General features: G+C 45.8%; 1 protein-coding gene across 1 annotated transcript in view; it reads left to right on the forward strand.

Moving 5' to 3' along the window:
- Positions 1-19,059, forward strand: part of GHDC (GH3 domain containing) — a 189,915-nt gene that overhangs the window by 35,082 nt on the left and 135,774 nt on the right. The window contains exons 3-5 of the mRNA XM_078645401.1: positions 11,260-11,456; positions 15,193-15,802; positions 18,232-18,421. Of these exons, the coding sequence (XP_078501527.1) occupies positions 11,260-11,456; positions 15,193-15,802; positions 18,232-18,421 (997 nt within the window). The remainder of the gene's footprint in view (positions 1-11,259; positions 11,457-15,192; positions 15,803-18,231; positions 18,422-19,059) is intronic.

Consider the following 19,059-nt stretch of genomic DNA (forward strand, 5'->3'; position numbering starts at 1 on the left):
TAACAAGAATGGATAATAATAACATACATAAAACATATCAATATACTGTCAGGTAAACAAGTAATATAAAACGGCACAAGTCATTGATCCCACTCCAGAGGTGTTCAGGTACCAAGAAAGTAGCGTAGTAGTGTCTCCCTCAAGTAGAGGTATAGTGCCAAAGGACAAGGTGAGCATTGACACAAGGCAATGCAGAGTCTCTGATCCAACACCTATAACGTTCAGGAGATCTTGGCCAGAAGGATGGTTTTCACCTCTTTCTTGAAGAGTGCAGTGGAGGAGATACGCCTGGTTTCAGGAGGGAGCGCATTCCAGATCCTGGGTGCCATACCTGAGAAGGAGCGCTTGTAAGTTTTCTCTTTCCGGAATCTACGGGGTTTCAGGAGTAGATTTTTTGAGCTTCTATTGGATCTCGAACCTCCTGATATAGACAACTTTTGAGCGAGGTAGTTGGGTGCATTGTGGTGCACGGCCGCGTGTGTCATAACTGCAATTTTTAGTTGTATCCTGGCTTCAAAAGGCAGCCATTTTAGGGACTTTAAGTCTGGGGAAATATGTGAATGTTTTCTTGAGCCAGTAATGAGTCTTGCGGCAGCGTTCAGGGAGGCTCTTAAGGGTGCTGTGTTGGATAGCGGGAGTCCGCTGAGGGCCACAATTCCGTAGTCTATTCGAGGGATGACTAACGCTTGTACAGCAGTTTGGAAGTCTTCAGCAGGGAGGAAGGGTTTAATTTTCCTCAGTGTGTTGATATGGAAATTAGCTGCTTTTGTGGCGTTGTTGACGTGCTGCTGCATGTTGAGCTTGGCGTCCAGTGTAATGCCTAGGGATTTCGCTGAGTCCACGATGGTGGGTTGGACATTGAGTGCTGTTAGGTTGTTGAGCCATGTTTGGGTGGTTGAAATTTTCGCCGGGGTGAGATGAGAAGGAACTCAGTTTTCAGAGCATTTAGTTTGAGGTGATTATCGGCTAGCCAAGATTGAGTGTTAATAAGCGTGGAATTCAGATGTTTGATATCTTCCGGGGATTGAAGCTTTAGGTACAGTTGTGTGTCGTCGGCGTACATATGGAATTGGACATTAGAAGCTTGGAGCAAGGTGGCGAGCGGTTCCATGACGAGGTTGAACAATGTGGGGGAGAGGGAGGATCCTTGTGGAACACCTAGATCTGCAGGCACAGGTGAAGATAGCACATTGTCGATCTTGAACTTCTGAGACCGGTTGTGAAGGAAGGACGAAAACCATTTGAGAACCGTTCCCGATATACCCATTCTAGTGCTTAGCAGCTCCAGCAAGTTCTCATGTTTGACCGTGTCAAATGCTGACGAGAGGTCAAGAAGGATGAGGAGGCAGGACTCATTGCGATCAAGAATTTGGAGGGCGTCATCAATTATGTGTGTCATAGCTGTTTCCGTGCTATGTTTCGCTCGGAAGCCTGATTGATGAGAGTTGAGGAGGTCAAATTGGTCAATGTGTCTTGTTAGTTGGAGTTGGACACATTTCTCCAGCAGTTTGGCCAGGGTGGGGATATTGGTGATGGGCCGGTAATTGTTTAGGTCAGACGGATCAGCTGTAGGTTTCTTGAGTATAGGCGTGACTTGCCCCACCTTGAGGGAGTCTGGAATGAGGCCTTGTTGCAGGGAGCAGTTGATGATTTTGGTCCAGAGAGGGAGGAGCAAGGGGATGAAGTCTTTTACAGCATTAGCAGGTAGAGGGTCTGTGAGGTGATTAGAGGGCTTCAAGGTGCAGAGCAGATTGTGTATTGTTTCTTCCGAGTAGGTATCGAAGTACAGCCAAGATGCCATGTTTTTAGGTTGAGTGTTAACCATTCTGGTGTGGTTGGGGAATCGGCTTACATCTATGATGAGGTCATTTCTTATGTTGTCAGTCTTGAGCTTAAAGAAAGCAGAGAAGTCTTCACAGTGTGGGGTGTCGCTTGTTGTGCTATTTGATTGTAAAGGTTGTGCCTTTGTTTGGGTCTTGATTAGTTCGAACAGTTTTCTTGGCCTGTTTTTTGCTTGGTCCAACTGGCGGCTGAAGAAGTCCAACTTTGTGCGCTTTATTTTCCTGAAGTAGGCATTTCTCTTGTTTTTAAGCCTTTTGAGGTGCAGTGCTGAAGGGTCCGCTCTCCAGGTGCGCTCTGCCATTCGCATCGAACGCCTGTCGTCATTGAGTCGGTCGTCATACCAGGGGTTAGAAGTTTTGGTGGAGACTCTCTTCAGTTGCAGTGGGGCGACTTCATTGACTAATGTATTCATAGATTCAAGGTAGTGGTCAGTCAGTGATTGAACATCCGAGGCACCTGAAGGGGGAAGGAGGAGATTGCCGATGTGGGGAGGCAGAGTAGAGGGGTTGAGATTCTTCATGTCCCTTTTCCATGTTTTGGATTTGATTGGTTGAGCCTGGTTAGGTTTAACTTTTTCATTGATAAAGAAGGTGATAATGTGGTGATCTGACCAGTCGCAGGGTAGAATCGTCTCCAGTTGTGTAGAATTCTCTTTGGCAATGATGAGATCAAGTATCGAGCCTTTGTCGTGTGTTGGTCTATCGCAAATTTGGGTGAGGTCAAGCGCATTAAGGAAAGTTTTGAGACTATTCACCACTGTGTCTTTCTGATCGTTCCAGTGGAGATTGAAGTCACCCAGGTAGACTTGGGTGGTCTGCCGACCGGCATTGGAAGTGATCATGTCCATGAGTTGTTGGGTGAATATGAGATTGTCACCAGGCGGGTGATAGATGAGATGTAAAGCACAAACTTGTTTGCCCTCGCTGGTGATGTCAAGGCAGAGGAGTCCACAGGAGGAGAGGGAGGGGGAGGTGACTTTAGTAACGGAGAGGTTGCTTCTAAAAATGCATGCAATTCCCCCGCCCGTCTTGTCTGAAGACCTGTCTAGCCTAATGATGTGATAGTTGGGGGGGACTAGTATGTCCATAATCGGGGTAGAGGCTTCAGTGAGCCAAGTTTCTGTTAGAATGGCCAGGTCCAGATCCCTAGCTGAGACGAGATCAGCGATGTCGGAGGAGTGTCTCTGGGCCGATCTGCAGTTGAGTAGAATGCATTTGAGTTTGGGAGAGAGAAGGGTGGTCGAGCTTTCTAGAGTGAGTGGAACTTTTCTGAGGTTGTTAGGGACGGAACCTCTGTTGTTGAGTGTTGGGAGCCTCAGAGGGTTTGTAAGAATTGTGGGTATGGGGATGTGCGTGCTGGATATGTGTTTTACCGGACCTGGGCCATAAGAGCGTAGGAGAGAGCATATGTCGCGGTCCGACAATGAGTTGAGGACACGGCGGGGGCGGTGGGAGTTGTTGCGAACGGGGATAGTCGGCCAGCGCGGATGTCGTCGGAGGCGAGGGTATGTAGGGAGGGTGCGTCGTTTGTAAGGTAGGGGGGTGGTGGGAGGTAGACTGGGCTGTGAGGAGAGAAGGTCTTTGATTGCGTGGACATCTTTTTTGATTTGTAGAATATCCTCTTTGACTTGTTGGAGGGTGAATAAAGTCAGGTCAGGAGGTGCATTGGGGATGGGGTTGGTGGTGAGAGCCAATGGTGAATGGTTGAGTAGTGAGCTGGAGAGCGGGCAGGGTATCGTGGGGGGGGGATATACTAGCGTTGTTGGAAGGTTCTGTTGTGCTAAAGAGTGGGATGGCATTCAAAGTGTGGGCGTGTTTGTGGGCGAGGGGTGTGGGTGAAGTAGGTGAAGTAGGCGGTGGGTGGGAGGCAAAGGTAGTGACGTTAGTGGGGGACGGTGCCGGTGAGTAGAAGAGCGAGTGAAGGCTGAGGATAGTGGGGGAGACAAGAGGGTAGTGAGGGCTGAGAATAGGAGGTGGGAGAGAGGGGGATGCTAAGGTAGGGGAGGTGGTATGTTCTGTATCTTTTGTTGGGAGAGTGAGAGTGTCGTGGGTGGGAGTGGGGAGGGAGCTGGGGAGGGAGAGGTGTCCGCCGTGGGGGGAATGGGAGGGGGGGGTGGATAAACACCGAATGGTGGTGTGTACAGATGGTGGCGTGTTGTGGGTGAGAGTTGTTGTGTCAGGTGTGAGAGACTCGTGGGTGGGAGTGGGGAGGGAGAGGGGTCTGCCGTGGGGGGGATGGTAGGGGGTGGTGGTGTGTTCAGATGGTGGCTTGTTGTGGGTGGGAGTTGTTATGTCAGGGGGGAGAGGGATGGAGGGGGTATGAGTAGGGACAAGAGGGGTCATGTTAGAGGGATGGCTAGTATATGAGGTGGAGAGATTTGTGACTGTCCTTGGGGAGTGTGGGGTGTTAACAGCAGGTGGGCCATTTACTGGGGTGCTGGGGGTAGAGGTGTCGTAGGTGGGGGCTGCGAAGTCAGGGGTGATCGTGCTGGTGGAGTTCTGGGTGGGGGTCCGCAGCTTGGAAAGGTGCTCTTTGAACTTGGGGAACAGGTTGTCTAGTAGTTCCAGGTTCTTGTCCGTGGATTGAATTAGGACAATCCCGTTATTGTAGATAGTAATGGTAGTCCTGCCAGGGAAGAGGTGGGAAGGTGTGATAGAGAGAGTTAGGCCATGAGTTGTTTTCCTGGTGGTGGAGACGGTGAGTAGGGAGAGGAACACTTTTCTCCATTGGGCTCTGCGTGAGGTGTGGAAGATGATATCAGTATTCAGGGCTCCATTGCCCGGTGAGAAGTAGGTGTCGGTAAAGGGTGTTTCAGGGTGCGACCTCAAGAAGTTATGTTTAAAACGTTTAGTGGCTTTTTTGGTGAGAGTGGAAGGGTAGTTAATTCTAAAAGTGTGCTTGCCGTTGAGCTCCATTTTAGAGAGCCTGTTCTAGAGAGGTGCAGCTTACCTAATGCATCCTATATGCGAGGCAGCAGTCAGTTTACACCATGTACAAGATATGAGAGGTAGAACCGGTTAGGTGGAAACCAATTTATACATCAGAATATACGAGGTAACAGCAGTGTAGTCTAGGTGTAGAAAGTGGCTGGGTGCAGCTTACATGACTAAGTGAAGTGAATGAGGTAGAAAGTGGCTGGGTGCAGCTTACATGACTAAGTGAAGTGAATGAGGTAGAGATAATCAGTGTAATATCGTGAAGTAGTTTACATCGAAGAACCAACAAATAAATGAGGTAGCAGCTTACCACATCTATAATATAAAAATAGGGCTAAACTACTAATGATTTACTGGATCCAGTATATGTGCAAACAAATTACTGCAATAGCAAATATAACAAATTACTGCAATAGCAACTCAGCAAAATAGCAAATTCAGGGCTACACTCTCTCCACTCCAGCATGCGATGTAGCAGAGCCGCTCCTCCACGTCTCCTTGCGGCCCGGCCCAGGCCCAGGCCCAGCTCTGGCGGCTCTCTGCTGCCCAGTGGAACGGTGGAGGTGTCGCCAAATCCTGTTGCATGGCTCCCGGGCAACACCTCTCGCTCTCTGTCATGGCACCACAGTCTCTCTGTGCAGAGCCGTTTGCTTCCTCCACTGGCACTTGAAGCAGCGAACCTGCTCCCTTGCGCCACCTCTCAGCCCGACTCCAGGACTCGCTCCTGTGGCTCACCTCGGTCCTGAAAGACCGCAATGGGGACACCAGTTCTCGACGTGTGGCTGCCGGGCGGCTCCCCTCGCCCGCCGCAGTAGCCCCATTGCAACTGAGCAGTCGCCAATGTACAGCTACTCAACGCTGAAGCCAGGGCTCGGGCTAGGAGCTGGAGCGACAAGCTGGCATGTCCTACTTGATCGCCATCTTGGCCACACCCCCCTCTGCTTTCTTTTTACACCTTAGACACCCTACCATCTCTGCCCTTCTTGTTAGTATATTTGAGCTCCAATTGGGATGCTAACTGAAGCAAACCTTCTTGGATTTGTAGGCCTTCCATTGCCAAAAGTTTCCTAAAGTATGTTGTACTAGGTTAGTAACAAAAAGCATTCACCCTTTCTGCAGTGTCCGCTTTTTTGTTTGTTTTTGTGTCACCCCAACCAGTTATCAGACGTTTTGCGATCCCTCTCCATTGTTGGTCAATTGCATTCCCTTTGCCTAAACAGAGTACAGTACTTCAGTCATGCAGGTGTGTTATAGTGGTGATTGACTTTGGCACACTTACTTAAGTAAGAGAATAGGCTGCTCCCTTACAGGAGCGCTTTCATGAGGACGGTTCAGGAATATATAGCAAAAGGTAAAATCCAGTTATCAAAATATCTTCAATTCAGTCTTTTTTATTTTAGTTTGCTAATCGAGCATTTCACTTTAGGTTTTCCTTCAGTTACGCATGTGTATTAATATGCACATTTCAAATTCATCTTTTGGATGGGTTTAGGAATAGGAAAATTACACAATTAGACTTTTACCCTCTGCCTCCCAGGTGTGAATCTTCTGTGCTACTGAGGGCAGTAAGTGGTGTCTCCACCATCCTTTAGAATATTGCTTGCTTGCTGCTGAAGAACTACATAACTATGCCCCACTTTAGCTTATTGCATACATGTGCGACTGTCCATGGACAGCTCGTATAAAACGAAGATGAGTTGTCACCGTGAGTAGTCTTTCTTACATGCAACACTTCTCTTGGAATGACTCTGTGGCATGGTTTACCCAAAGGTTCGCTTAAGCAGCATCCCTAGATTGGCAACCAATTGTTGACAAAATGTAAGCATTTTATGGCATTGCTGAAGCACCCACCCAGGAAATTATCATGGAGAATCAGCTAGACCATGCACTTAGTGACCAGTAGTTTTCTAGTCTTTAACCTTCTGTCAGAAGACTAGAGTAGAAGCTTGCAAACTGTATTAACTGCTCCTGGTTGTTGTTTGTTTTGGGATGGCAAATCCCAGTAAAGTTGATGCTGGTTCAATTGGTGGTGTTAGCCAATCAATCAATCAGGGTTCTTGTAAAGTGTGACTAATCACCCGTAAGAGTCTCAACGCTCTGGGGGTGAGAGGTAAAGGGGGTAGTTCTGCAGTTCATTTCTAGAGGCAGGTCTAGAGGGCCTTCCTGAATTAGTTGTCCTGTTAGTGACTTTGATGTGGTGTCCTTTGTTGCTTGCTATGTGACTACTGAACAGAACCTCAAAGTTTTTAACTTACCCTGGTGTGCTACACCCTGAAACTCCTGGAATCTTTGGCAATTGGTTGTTAAAACAGTGACGACCCTCGCTAAATGGAAGGGAAGCAATAAATTAACAATAGCTCCATGTGTCAGGTGCAGATGGCGGCAGCATTGTGAGTGAGCTCTCAGCTGGTGCCGCTAATCCTTCTGAATCCTGGCCCCCGTACGGCATTTTGCCACCGACCTAGTGGCCGCTTGCCTCTGGTAGACTCTGGACCTGTCTTGAGCGGCCGGGCTCGGTCCTCAGGCGCTGTGTGTTCCCGGAGAGGCAGCAGTGTTGGCTGCACTACTTGCCGACAGGCCTGGCCTCCTCCTTTCCTGGCCATGGCACTAGCGATCGGTTCTCTTGGCCTGGAGCCCTTGCCCTCAGCGCACACCTGCTCGTCCTACCTCGTGGTGTAGTCAGTGCGGCTCAGGGGGAGGCAGCCACATGGCGGTGGTGAGCATGCTCTAGGGAGCCCGCCTGGATAGCAGTTTCGGACTTTCCGATGTGTAGTGGTGCCCCCATGGGGAGAAGACAGCAGGAGCACCCCATCTGGAAGTGGGCTGGCCCTGGGGGAGAAGTGCTTTGAATGCCCTTGCTGGGCGTGCATGACTGGCCACCTTGGAAGCTGCATGGATGCCGCCAGGGCCCAGGCTTCTGGACTGCTGCGGCCAATTTCTCACCCACCCACTTCAGGGGTGCTCCTTGTGGAGTGCGTGGGGCCCTGTGCACCTGGGGCTGCTCAGACCGCCTCTGACAAGGTTCTGGCAGGCCCAGCACGGCACTGGTCTCTTTCGGGCAGATTCCTGAGGGGTAGGTGGAGTTGAGTGCTAATCCTGCCCCCCCAGCTGGTAGACTAACCTTCGAAGGGTGGCATTTGATTTTGGCAGCCTCGAACATGACCGTTTAGTCCCCAAGGAAACCATAGAAAGAGAACATCCCCATTTGTGGTTCACTTACTCATGCATGCCTTTTGTAAACACAAGAAAGACATAAAGAAAGTTTACAATACATGCATGTTGGGTACTGCGGTTGCTCAAGAACAGCCCTCTCTGCCGGAAATCTCCTCTATGGCCCCCACGGAAGCGGGGCACAGTTTATATGATATAAACTATTGTGTTGGAAGATGCAGCTGTGCGACCCTGTTATGTCTAACGTTTGAACCTGTTGCTTAACAAGCAGAATGTATTCAGAGCAACTCTGTACGAGATGTGCAAACAGAGTCCCCGAATAACAAACAACATGTACAGCGTGTTCTTAGAATAGCATTGCGAAAACACATGTATTATACCTGGCTATGCGAAGCAGAGTCAGTTAAAATACCTAAGACTCAAAACTAAGGGACCACCAAAGTGGGTCCAAAAGGAAACTCACTAAAACAGTGATTTCTCACATTGACCATTATCAGGCCTGGCTGCGCTCCTCCTTGTTGACTATTAAAAAGCCTTTGATACGGTCCACTGGCCCTTTCTAGTTCAAATTCTCCACAGCATGAACTTTAAGCCAGGGTTCCTTGCTTTAATTGAGGGATTGTACGACTGCGCCGTGGGGAGGGCATGGCAGGTGGACGTAGTCCAAACCATTCCCCATTTCAAGAGGCTGGGCTGCCCTTTACCCCCTTTGCTCTTTGCTTTTTTGATTGAACCACTAGCAAACTGGATTAGAATAGATGCCCAGATTCCGTGTTTCTCCTGGCACACGCACCAAGAGGATAGAGTAGCGCTGTATGTGAACAATATGCTGCTCTATCTTCAATCTCCCCAGACAACTCTGACACACCTTATTAATTGTTGGAGATATATGGCGATGCGGCTGGCCTGTGGGTTATTTGGGAAAAGTCCTGATGCATACATTGGGCAGGACCACCCCTTCCGTAATAACTAGAAACTGAGGGTTACCTCTGGCCCCTTCAAGTATCTAATCATTCACTTAACATCCGACCCACAGATAGCATGGGACCTCAACATTGCACCAATCCTGATGCGCACACATGCAGATCTTGCTAGTTAGTCTACCCTTTACCCAGACTTGCTGGGCCAGATCATCTAGTATAAAATGCTGGTCCAGCACAGATTTCTCTTGGTTTTACAGAATTATCCTTTTGTTCTCCCTACCCCTTGCTTTCCTGATCTACAGTCCATTTTGACAAGGTTCTACTGAGCTTCCAGGTGCCCCAGAGTCTCCCATGTTAAATGATGTGCCTCTTTATACGATGGAGGCCTTGGCGCCCCTGTCCTCCACCTATGATATTGTGCCGCACAATAGGTGCTGATTAATGACTGGCTGTTCGGGGATCACCAGAACTCTTCCTAGTGTCTAGAACTGCATATGCTATAAAACTGGGATGTTTACAACTAACTCTGTGGGCGGGTGCCTCCTGCCTCCCTCCCACATATCTCTAAGATCCCACTTCAGTGTTGGAAGGGACTTAGCTGGAGCCTTGGCTAGAGCGGTTGGTGCGTCTGGAGGGGTTCCAAGTTTGGGACCGGTTAGTGGTCAGTACGCTGGGTGACCTGTGGAATGGGGACCACATTGTTTTCTTTGATTATATCAAAGTGAATATTTTATTTATTTTATTTTATTTATTTAAAATGTTATATAGCGCACAAATATGACCTCTATAACTCACAGTTCTTCTGATACAAGTGGGCACACCGTTGACGCATATAAAGAGTTGCTCACGACAGTCCCCAAAGTTACCCCCTTGGAGATGAAGGTGACAAGGGAACCTTTGGATCGATGGTGAATTTCCCGTCTATACCGCTCACTTCTCCTTAATGCCCGGGACCCTCTCCTTAAGCTTAGAGGGAGCTGTGCGACTGGCCTGGGGGAGCTGGACGATGACTGTCAGGAAGCAAAAATGGCCTTGTGCATGTTGACCATACCCTCTAATCTCCGGCTCATCCAGGCCTTCTATTTTCACTGTATATATTGCAGCCATTCTAGGCTCTAAAAGATGGGGCGTATGAGCTCACCTGCCTGCACAAGCTGAGGCGAGCCCGCTGGGTCCTTCTATGTTATTTGGTCCTACCCGGCTGTACAAGCCTACGGGGTCTCTGTCCATAAGCAGATCATGCGCACTCTACTGGTAGCAGCAGAGTTTGATCCTAGAGTGTTACTTCTTGGCATAATGGCTGGCTGGCTTGAAACAACATACCATAGGTTATTCACAGGTATTGGGTACCTAGTGGCTCAGTACTGGTCGTCACCAGCTCCTCTGCCACTGTCTAGCAGGTGAAGAGGTATGAACTTCAACTGAAATATATAAGGGGAGAGGTAGTGCCAAAAAGCATATGAAAGTCTAGGGGGCATGGACCGAATAGGGCAGGTGTACAGCTTATTTTCTGTTGTGATTCTGCTCACTTGGACTGTGGACTACGTTTGTTAGGGTGGTAGGGGGAGGGATCCATGCTTCAAATTTAACTACAATATCCATGCTTGTCCCTTGCACATACATAACCTTGTATTGTTTACTGCTTTGTTCATTATCAATAACATTATTTTAAAAAAAAAATGCTCCATGTGTCGAGAATGACGTTAGGTTTCCAAATAATGTGGCTAAAAGAGAAATATTTCACACATTTATTTGTGTTTCTTGATGTGAAAGCTTTTTTCTCTCCAATGTGCCGAGTCAGATGAGCGCTTCCTCCTATATAGCTAACAAAATCACCCAAGAGTTGTGATGCTCATTTGTAAGATGTGCTAGAGAAGACGCCATTTAAATAACAGTATACATTTTTTAGAATTAGTCCTTGCCCCAGAACATACGATGAAATCTCACCTTGACACAGATAAATTGGCAATCACCTGCATTACTATGTGAAGATGAAGTTTAAAGCGAAATATAAAAACCAATGATGATAATTATTATTTCAGAATTATCAAAATGTAAACATTCTTTTTCATAGTTTGTCTCATTTGAGTTCTTCAATGAAAACCTTATACCTGCATAACTTTGCCCCCAATATTAAAGATAGCCATTAAAACAATATCATTACGCGTTTTTATGGTTCTATTTGTTTGCGGAGGTATCATTCAGTAAAATTTAACGTATCATATTTTAGTTCTGTTCTGAAGGAGCTCAACTTACCTGAAATGACAATCCATGTTCCCAAGATGGGGAGCATCTTGTTTGTCTAATCATCCGGATAGATGCTTGTCCATTGTACCACAGGTCTGTGAACCTGGACTTTGTTCCATTTTTGTTTCTATTTTCTCTAGATTCTGAATCATTCCAGAGACGCCTCCCCTTGACCCGGTATGAACACTACAAAGAGTCCATCCTAAAAGTCTCTCAAGGGCAGGAGAATATATTGCTTCCTGGAAAGCCTGCCACACTGCCGATGACTTCAGGGACCGCTGGCGCCCCTGCCATGTTGCTGGGCACCATGTCTTCTGCCAAAGACTTCTTCCTTCAGGTATTGTGCAAGGGACAATGTTGACAGTTGTCATGTACCAAGGTTTGAGTGGCACAATGGATATAGATATTGTTGCATCCTAAGACAAACAGAAATACACTGAAAATAACTTAATATGTTCTTGGATTTAAAATTGGGTCTAGTTTCTTTCTGTAAAATACCAAAATTCGATCCTGCAACATTTTGTTAAAAAGGAAGTCATATTGCCTTTCAATCTTCTTCTATTATAAATACATCATTTTCTGTGAAATTACATGTCCTTCACTCATCATTCAAAAAGTCTTCCAAATTGTTTTGCTGTTGCCATCTGAGTCTGCCTACGTAATAATGTAACACGTATATGAAATGATAAGTTCCTAGCTAGGATGAAAATTCTGGCAGCAAGAAAAAGCTTTTCTGCACTCAGAAATATGTTTCTTTTGGCAGAACCAACCAAATAATTAAATTTTCCTCAACCGCATCGTGTGTTCCTCTAAAAGAAAAAAGCCAACAACCGATGTATTGACTTAGAACCTCTTATCTGGAGATGGTATACACTACGAGCTTCAGCATCACTGATATCCTGATGTACACATATTGAGACCTCTACTCTGTTCCTCAGGCATAGCATCCAGTGCTACCCCTATATTGGATTAGGATGGCCAAATTTTGAAGACCACCTCAGATCAGGTTCCGTCATAGTCCATTTTTACTGCTTGAAGTTTCACACCATCCATCAAAATGCCCCATTACGCCTCCACAGAATCAAACAATGCCCAAGTCCTTGCGAAGCTAGCTATTCAAAGTAATTTCCATTCAAAAACAGGGAGAGTAAAGGAGGTTCCACCTCAAGTGTATCCTCCTTAAGCTACACACCAGAAACAAGGTCACTTGAAGGGTAATAAGTCATCACAGACTTGTTTTTTATTTGGGGGCTTTTTCCAGAGTGTGGGTCATCAAAGACTTGAGAGGTTGTCTCACCCTCACCTTATCGAGGCATGCTTTTGTCCTTTGACGACCTCTCACACCGTAGGAGCAATGGCACCATGGCGAACTTAACCAAAGGAAGCTAGTCTCCCCCTGTGTGTTCTTATAAATCTATGATCAGGGCAAAACACTTGGTCCTGTTTTCTGTGGGCAAGAAAAAAGGATTTAAACTTACCTCAGGGTATACTCACAATTTGCCTTAATTTGGTGAGTACCTCTGGTATGTTTAAAACATTAAAAGTATTTTGGCCAACTGGTAAGTTGCAATGAATGACCTTACCTGAGATCTTTGCATTACTAACATGTTTCCAACCACTATTCAAGCCTAACAAGGTCTAGGGTCTTCTTCAGGGTAATCAAGCTATGGTATGCATTCTGACCATGCCCCAATGGTAAATACTGTAAGCCTACCAGTCCCTCTGTTTAGTCAGCTTCACCCTAGTCATATTCAACTATAGGCTTTAGGGGAAGAATGTGAGAGACAACTCCTCCTCCATAGTCAAACATTCATCAGAAGGACAAGCGTGTGCATGCCACCTATTGAGCCCCCGTCCACTGCAGTAATGAGACTAGGATGAAGGTAAATTAGCAGAGGGACTGGTAGGGTTACAGTTTTTGGTAACCCTACCACATATGGCATGGTCTGAATCAATACCGTAGCTTGATTACCCTGAAGAAGACCCTAAACCTTTGCTTATGCGTTACCTTACTGCTACTTCTGTAGAATGAAAAATGCACCAAGCTCCAGTGACACTAATTTCTATTGCTCTATTGTTACTCTTCAGCGTTGGTACTTCCTGCTGCTAGAGGTGTCCTTCACACGAAAGTCTTCTACTCCACACACACATGCTTAGTCCACATCAAGGACGTTTACTGCACCCCAACCTCAAGTCGCTAAGCCTTGCGATTTGGCACCTGATGTCCTAGAACTGGGATACTTAACAGCTACCAGTGAAATACATGCAAGTCCTAAAGCAAAACGCTACAACACTTTCTACTTGTGCCTGCAATACGGCTTCATGGAAATGATTTGCCATTACTGGCAATGATTGCCATTTACTGTTCCAAACACCGAAATCAGCCCTTAACAACTACAGCCTAGCACATTGTCTGTTAACTGCTACTTTTACAAAAAGCAGGCTCACTTATTCTTCTCTGAGTGCACTTAGTAGCAATAGATGTGTATCTGAAAAACAGAACACTAATCAGTAGCCAAAGTTACAGCCATTGATATTTTCATGCAAGGCCTTAAAACCTCCAAGGCCTCCAACGCTGGTTCCAGTTTCTTCCTGGAAATTTAACGTTGACCCCACTAGGCTAATGTGGGCAACCTTTCAGCCACTTCTCTCATGCCCACTGCAGTTTCTTACTTCGAATGTTGTCTTTCTGGTGGATATCACCTCTCTCGGGAGATTGACTGAACTTTAAGCTTTTTCATTTGTGAAGCTCCTTTTTGCAGGTACTAAAACTGTAGGTTGCACACACCTGTTTGTTGCCAAAGGTGGTTTCTCCATTTCATGACAAGCAAGCAGTTTATAGAGTACCATCATGTTTCCCACATCCAAAACTGATTGCAGAAAAAACAATAGACACATTAGATATCAGATGGCCCCTCATGGACTATGTGTATCATTATTAGGAGAACACAACAACTTTCTCTTGCATAACACAACTAGATCTTGGCAGTCTTATCTCCCAATCTGGATTAGTAAGGTAGTTTGTCATATGTGTCCAGATTTGATGCCAAAGCCAAATGCACTCTAAGTGCCATATTTTGGTTCGGTTCTTCTGTCTACACATTCACTAATCATTAGGAGCCGCCCATTAGTTGGATAAACTGTACTCTTGTTACAGACATCTTCTACCTCTGCTCTCATGCCACAGCATTAGGCTCCTTTTTAGTCTGTAAACAGCTGGTGATTTACAGATGCTCAGACTGCAAACAGAACTTGTTACCTGTAACACTCTGGTTGCAGCCTATCGTGTTGTAGATTTATATGCGCACTTCCCACCTTTTCGGATGCAAGCATAGCGTAGTATGTCTAAACACAGTTTAAAGGTGCATTCCCTTTACTATTGGTAACTCTCTCTCCAGTGCACAATGCTATTTCACTTTTCTTTGGTACACTAAAACCTAGCTTTAGGTGGAAAAACAAAATCTGAGATGGAGTCTGTATCTATAATTGCGTTATGGGCGTCAGGGGAGGTTCCACAAGTCACCTTGAGGCAGAAATGCACAAGCTTCTCTCCATGTGTCAGCTCCTATCTGACTGTTAGAGGTAAGAAGCAGTGTCCTTACTTACTATCATTGTTCTTGAACTCCTACCCATATAGCCATCTTTCTTAAAGCAAGACACTTACCATTCCATCTCGATTCCATTATTTATATGACTTTTGTAAGAATGGAAAGAATATGAACAGTAGTCTAGAAAGGCTTGTGGGGACTTGGACTTAGACAGGTTGTGGGCAGGGCTCATCATGTACTGGGACTTCTAGAGTCTTAACAAAAATTGCTCCACAGCTATTTTTTTTTGGCAGCCTGACACAATCAGTTCTGGGAAGAGATGCTGCATAGCACGACACAGAGGGCAGCGATATACTATTTTTCACTCTTGGTCTTTTTCCCCTAGGAGATTAGTATTAATTCACTAATTTCATACATTATTTCACCCATGCTCTGTCCAAATGTGATTGATTTTCCAGTTATTCAAGCCTTTACTGCACTTTGATTTGTGTATTCATGATGTTTGGCCTTTCTGTTTCACACTAGGGCACCTCAGTGGTATGGAATGCCATCTTCACTTCCTGTCCAAGACTCTATGGTGCGCAGAAGATAGTGAATTTCTGCTACACCCCTGTCAGAGACAAGACTGAAGCAGCCCTTCCCATTGGGCCTGCCCCTACCTTCCCCACTGCAGCATATATCAGACACCTGTATTCAACTCCAGATGTTGCCTACGAAATTACATCCATACAAGAAGCACTGTATGTGCACTTGCTTTTTGCCCTCAGGGACAGGGACCTAGGTGCACTGGAGGCTAGCAGTGCCTGGATCATCTGCGAGGCCTTTACGTTGTTGCAAGATCAGTGGAAGACGATAGCAGAGGATATCTGCATAGGACACATAAACGCTGAGCTGACATTACCGGACAGCATAAGGCAGAAGCTGGAGGTGCTCCTAAAGCCAGATGCTCAGCGTGCTTGGGAGCTGAGGGTTGAGTTTGAAAAAGGATTCCAGGGGATTGCTAAAAGGGTGTGGCCCCACCTTCATATGGTCATAGCAGTGGATTCGGGTGCCAGTGACCTGTATGGCAGTATTCTGAAGGAAATGTACTGCCATGGAACTCAAGTCTACTCTCCCCTGTATGGGACACCTGAAGGTAAGAAGTGCATAATTTTTAAAGAATTTAAAGTGAGTAGCCTACAATGTATCTGTTTTAACTGTATCACATCGAAACATTTTGAGATTGCTACAGCATTTTATGTTGTTCGGGTGCAGGCTAAAGTCAAAGTAAATGCCCTACTAGATGTCTAAAAAGGTTATGTAGGTTTGCAGAAACTCTTTAATTGTCATAGAGGTTTTGAGTAACTGAAAAATAAGGACTGCATCTACCATTAGGCATAGGGAGAAAGTTTGCTGATTTGCTGGCAGTGTCCTCCCTCATCCTTGACTGTTGTGCTCATCCAGCAGTCTTAAAGCTGACGGATGTCCATGGGATGCACCTGTATGTTTGGGAGTGGGACTACATCTGCCAAACTAAAAGTGACACTTCAAGCACTCACAACAATTGTGCTACTTCCTGTTGAAGACTAGCAATAGCCCCAGAAGCACAGGTCTAGCATATTATCAGCACTGGCAGGGCAGTGCCTTCATTGATGGCAGGAATACTTAATTGTGAGTAATCGAAAAACATTAACTGCATCTACCATAATGCCTTGTGACCCCCTTTACTGATCTGCTGACAGTGTGCAGTCTTCTCTGTGCCTGTTGGGGTTCTCCAGGAGTCTTAAGGCTTACAATCTTAAAAGGGGTCCACCTGAAAATTTAGGAGTGATACTTCTGTTATCAAATTAAAAGTTTTCCCGATCTTCCCAAAAAATTCTAGTGACCTTGACTGTTGCAGCGTACAGCAAATATCTCAATTGGGTTAACGCCACTATTACTACTAATAAACAGCTAGAGAAGGGCAAAACCCTATATGGGAGAGAAGCAAACTTTAACCTTGTCTGCTTCGAGGAGATCTTAAGTAACGGAATACAGCTTTCTGTATATGAAAAGAAGAACTACTAATGTGCCCAAATTGCGTTCTAGAGTATTACACAGAGAGCCGAAAGACATGTACCTGACTCGGATGTGACATTGGCCCAAAGTGAACTGCCGGAAACAATGTTGGTAGCCCTCACTTGCTTCTGTCACATGTAGGGATTATCCTGCACAGAAAATATACATTTCATAGAAAACAATGTGTCCCCTGTAGACCGTGTTCAAGATAATGTCCAAACTAATGTCCCACAATTGAAATCATGATGTTTCCTGAGCCCAACTATGCTTACTATTTCTAACAATGACTTACTAACTCAAGTGGAAGTTACGTAAAGTCACAAGAAATTTCTTCAGACTTTAAAGACTTTCTCAGCAGTTGATAGAAATCCTTCAATCAGCAGAAGAAACTAGAGTTCTGTACATTGTGACAGGCACTCCACAAAGCCAGACTGACCAACAAGAATCCAATGGCAAGAAGCTCATTTTAACTCCTGTTTCTGCTACTTCCAGACTCCTCAGAGAACACACCCTGCTGGGTACTGTAGTGCCGAGAATTACAAACACTGTACACCTTCAGCTGCTAACAGGCCATGCAACCAAACACCCACTTTACCTCCGAAGACTAACTAGGCCTCAATGTTTCCTATATTGAGATAGGATCTTGGTAAATGGCACTTCAAGCACCCCCAACATGGCTGCCTCTTTCTGTTGAAGAAAGGCAACAACCCAGATTCACGTGTGCAGGGATGCAATTAGCACTGGCTCTGTCCAATAAAGGCAGAAACACTTGAGTAATTGTAAAAATGTACTCTATCTACATAATGTCTTGAAAGAATGTGTGCTGATCTACTGGCGGTGTGCTCCCACCTCCTTGGTCTTGGTTTTAGCATTGCTAGAGGCCATTAAGGAACTCCTGCAGCATCTACTCCTGAATATAGAGGATCAGCAATAGGGTGTACAATCCTTGGAACGTTTGCGATTTAGTACACCGCTGTACATGTGGTAAAGCAGCAAATACAGCTGCGCGCAAGGCCACAATTGTTAACTGTTGAAAAAACATACATAGCTACAGCTGTGACAGGGTCCTGAAGTCACCCTGGTTCTCCCTGTGTTCGGCTAAACTACTTTTCCTCATTCAGCTGAGGTAGGGAGTCTTAGGAGCTGAGCAGAATTCACCCCTCCCGAGGTTCCAGTGACACTGAGCTCAGTGGTAGGAAGGGGTAGAAGGCTCCTGTGTGTTCTGGGCCACAACATCTGACTCTCTTTCAACTGCAAAAATCTACATATCCTGAACTTGAAGGGGAGAGAGCTGGGCAGAGGCTTTGAATTAGGACATTGCCGTGTTGAATGCAGTTAGACTACAAATCAATGTTTCTAGGCCGCTACTGCTCCATTGTCTTCAGTGGCGCTCAGAACATTCAGTTGTTGTGATGGATGGTATACCTCATGGAAAAGGGATATCATTTTGTTTCCTTGAATATGAAATTTGATGTTTATAACTGGTTATGCTGTGAAGTTGTGAACTCTGTTTTGCAAACCCTGCAGGTTTGATTGGAGTCAATATCTGGCCAGAGAAGTCGGAGCGTCACTACGTGCTGTGCCCTCGCTCAATGTTTTGTGAGTTCATTCCACTAGGACTCTGTGAAGAGGCACAAACACACACTCTTGCAATGCATGAAGTGAAGGAGAACGAGCTTTACGAACTGGTGGTCACAAACCATGCTGGTCTCTACAGGTGAGAGTTCAGTGGAAATTGTCAAAGTGTGGACACCTTTGGGCTGATCAGTGGAAAGGCATCCTGTCCTGCACAGGTTGTGAATACTACATCACTATGCGTATAACCCAGTTTTATATACCTGTCATGTGTATTTGCACTCATTGGCTGCATAATGCACTCTCATACAGTGCATTTTCGAAATTAGTGTTGTACATGTACATGCCCATTTCTGCATTATATAATGGTGATTCATTTGAATATTTATCCCCATCTCAGTCCAGTCCTATCCATAGATTTATGTCCTCATGATTATGACACTGTTGTTTAGTACCACACATGCTGAACAGTTGCACTGTGCATAGCTTCACGGTGGCTTGCTGGGACCATCCGCAGATGCCCATTTATGCATATTGACCATTGCCTCACACCCACATTCACTGCTGTTTCCTGTAGAAGATGGGCAATAACTCAGAAACATATGTCCTAAAGAAACCATTTCTGGCAGTGCCAACATTGGTGGCAAAAAGACTTAATTGTGAGTAATTGAAACACATGAACTGCTTCTACTATAATGCCTTATGAGAACACATGCTGGTCTGCTGGCAGTGTGCAATCTTCATGTTGTCTTTTGGGCTTCTCCAGGCCTACAAGGCATA

This window comes from Lissotriton helveticus, chromosome 5_1, assembly GCF_964261635.1.
Source record: "Lissotriton helveticus chromosome 5_1, aLisHel1.1, whole genome shotgun sequence".
Lineage (NCBI taxonomy): Eukaryota > Metazoa > Chordata > Amphibia > Caudata > Salamandridae > Lissotriton > Lissotriton helveticus.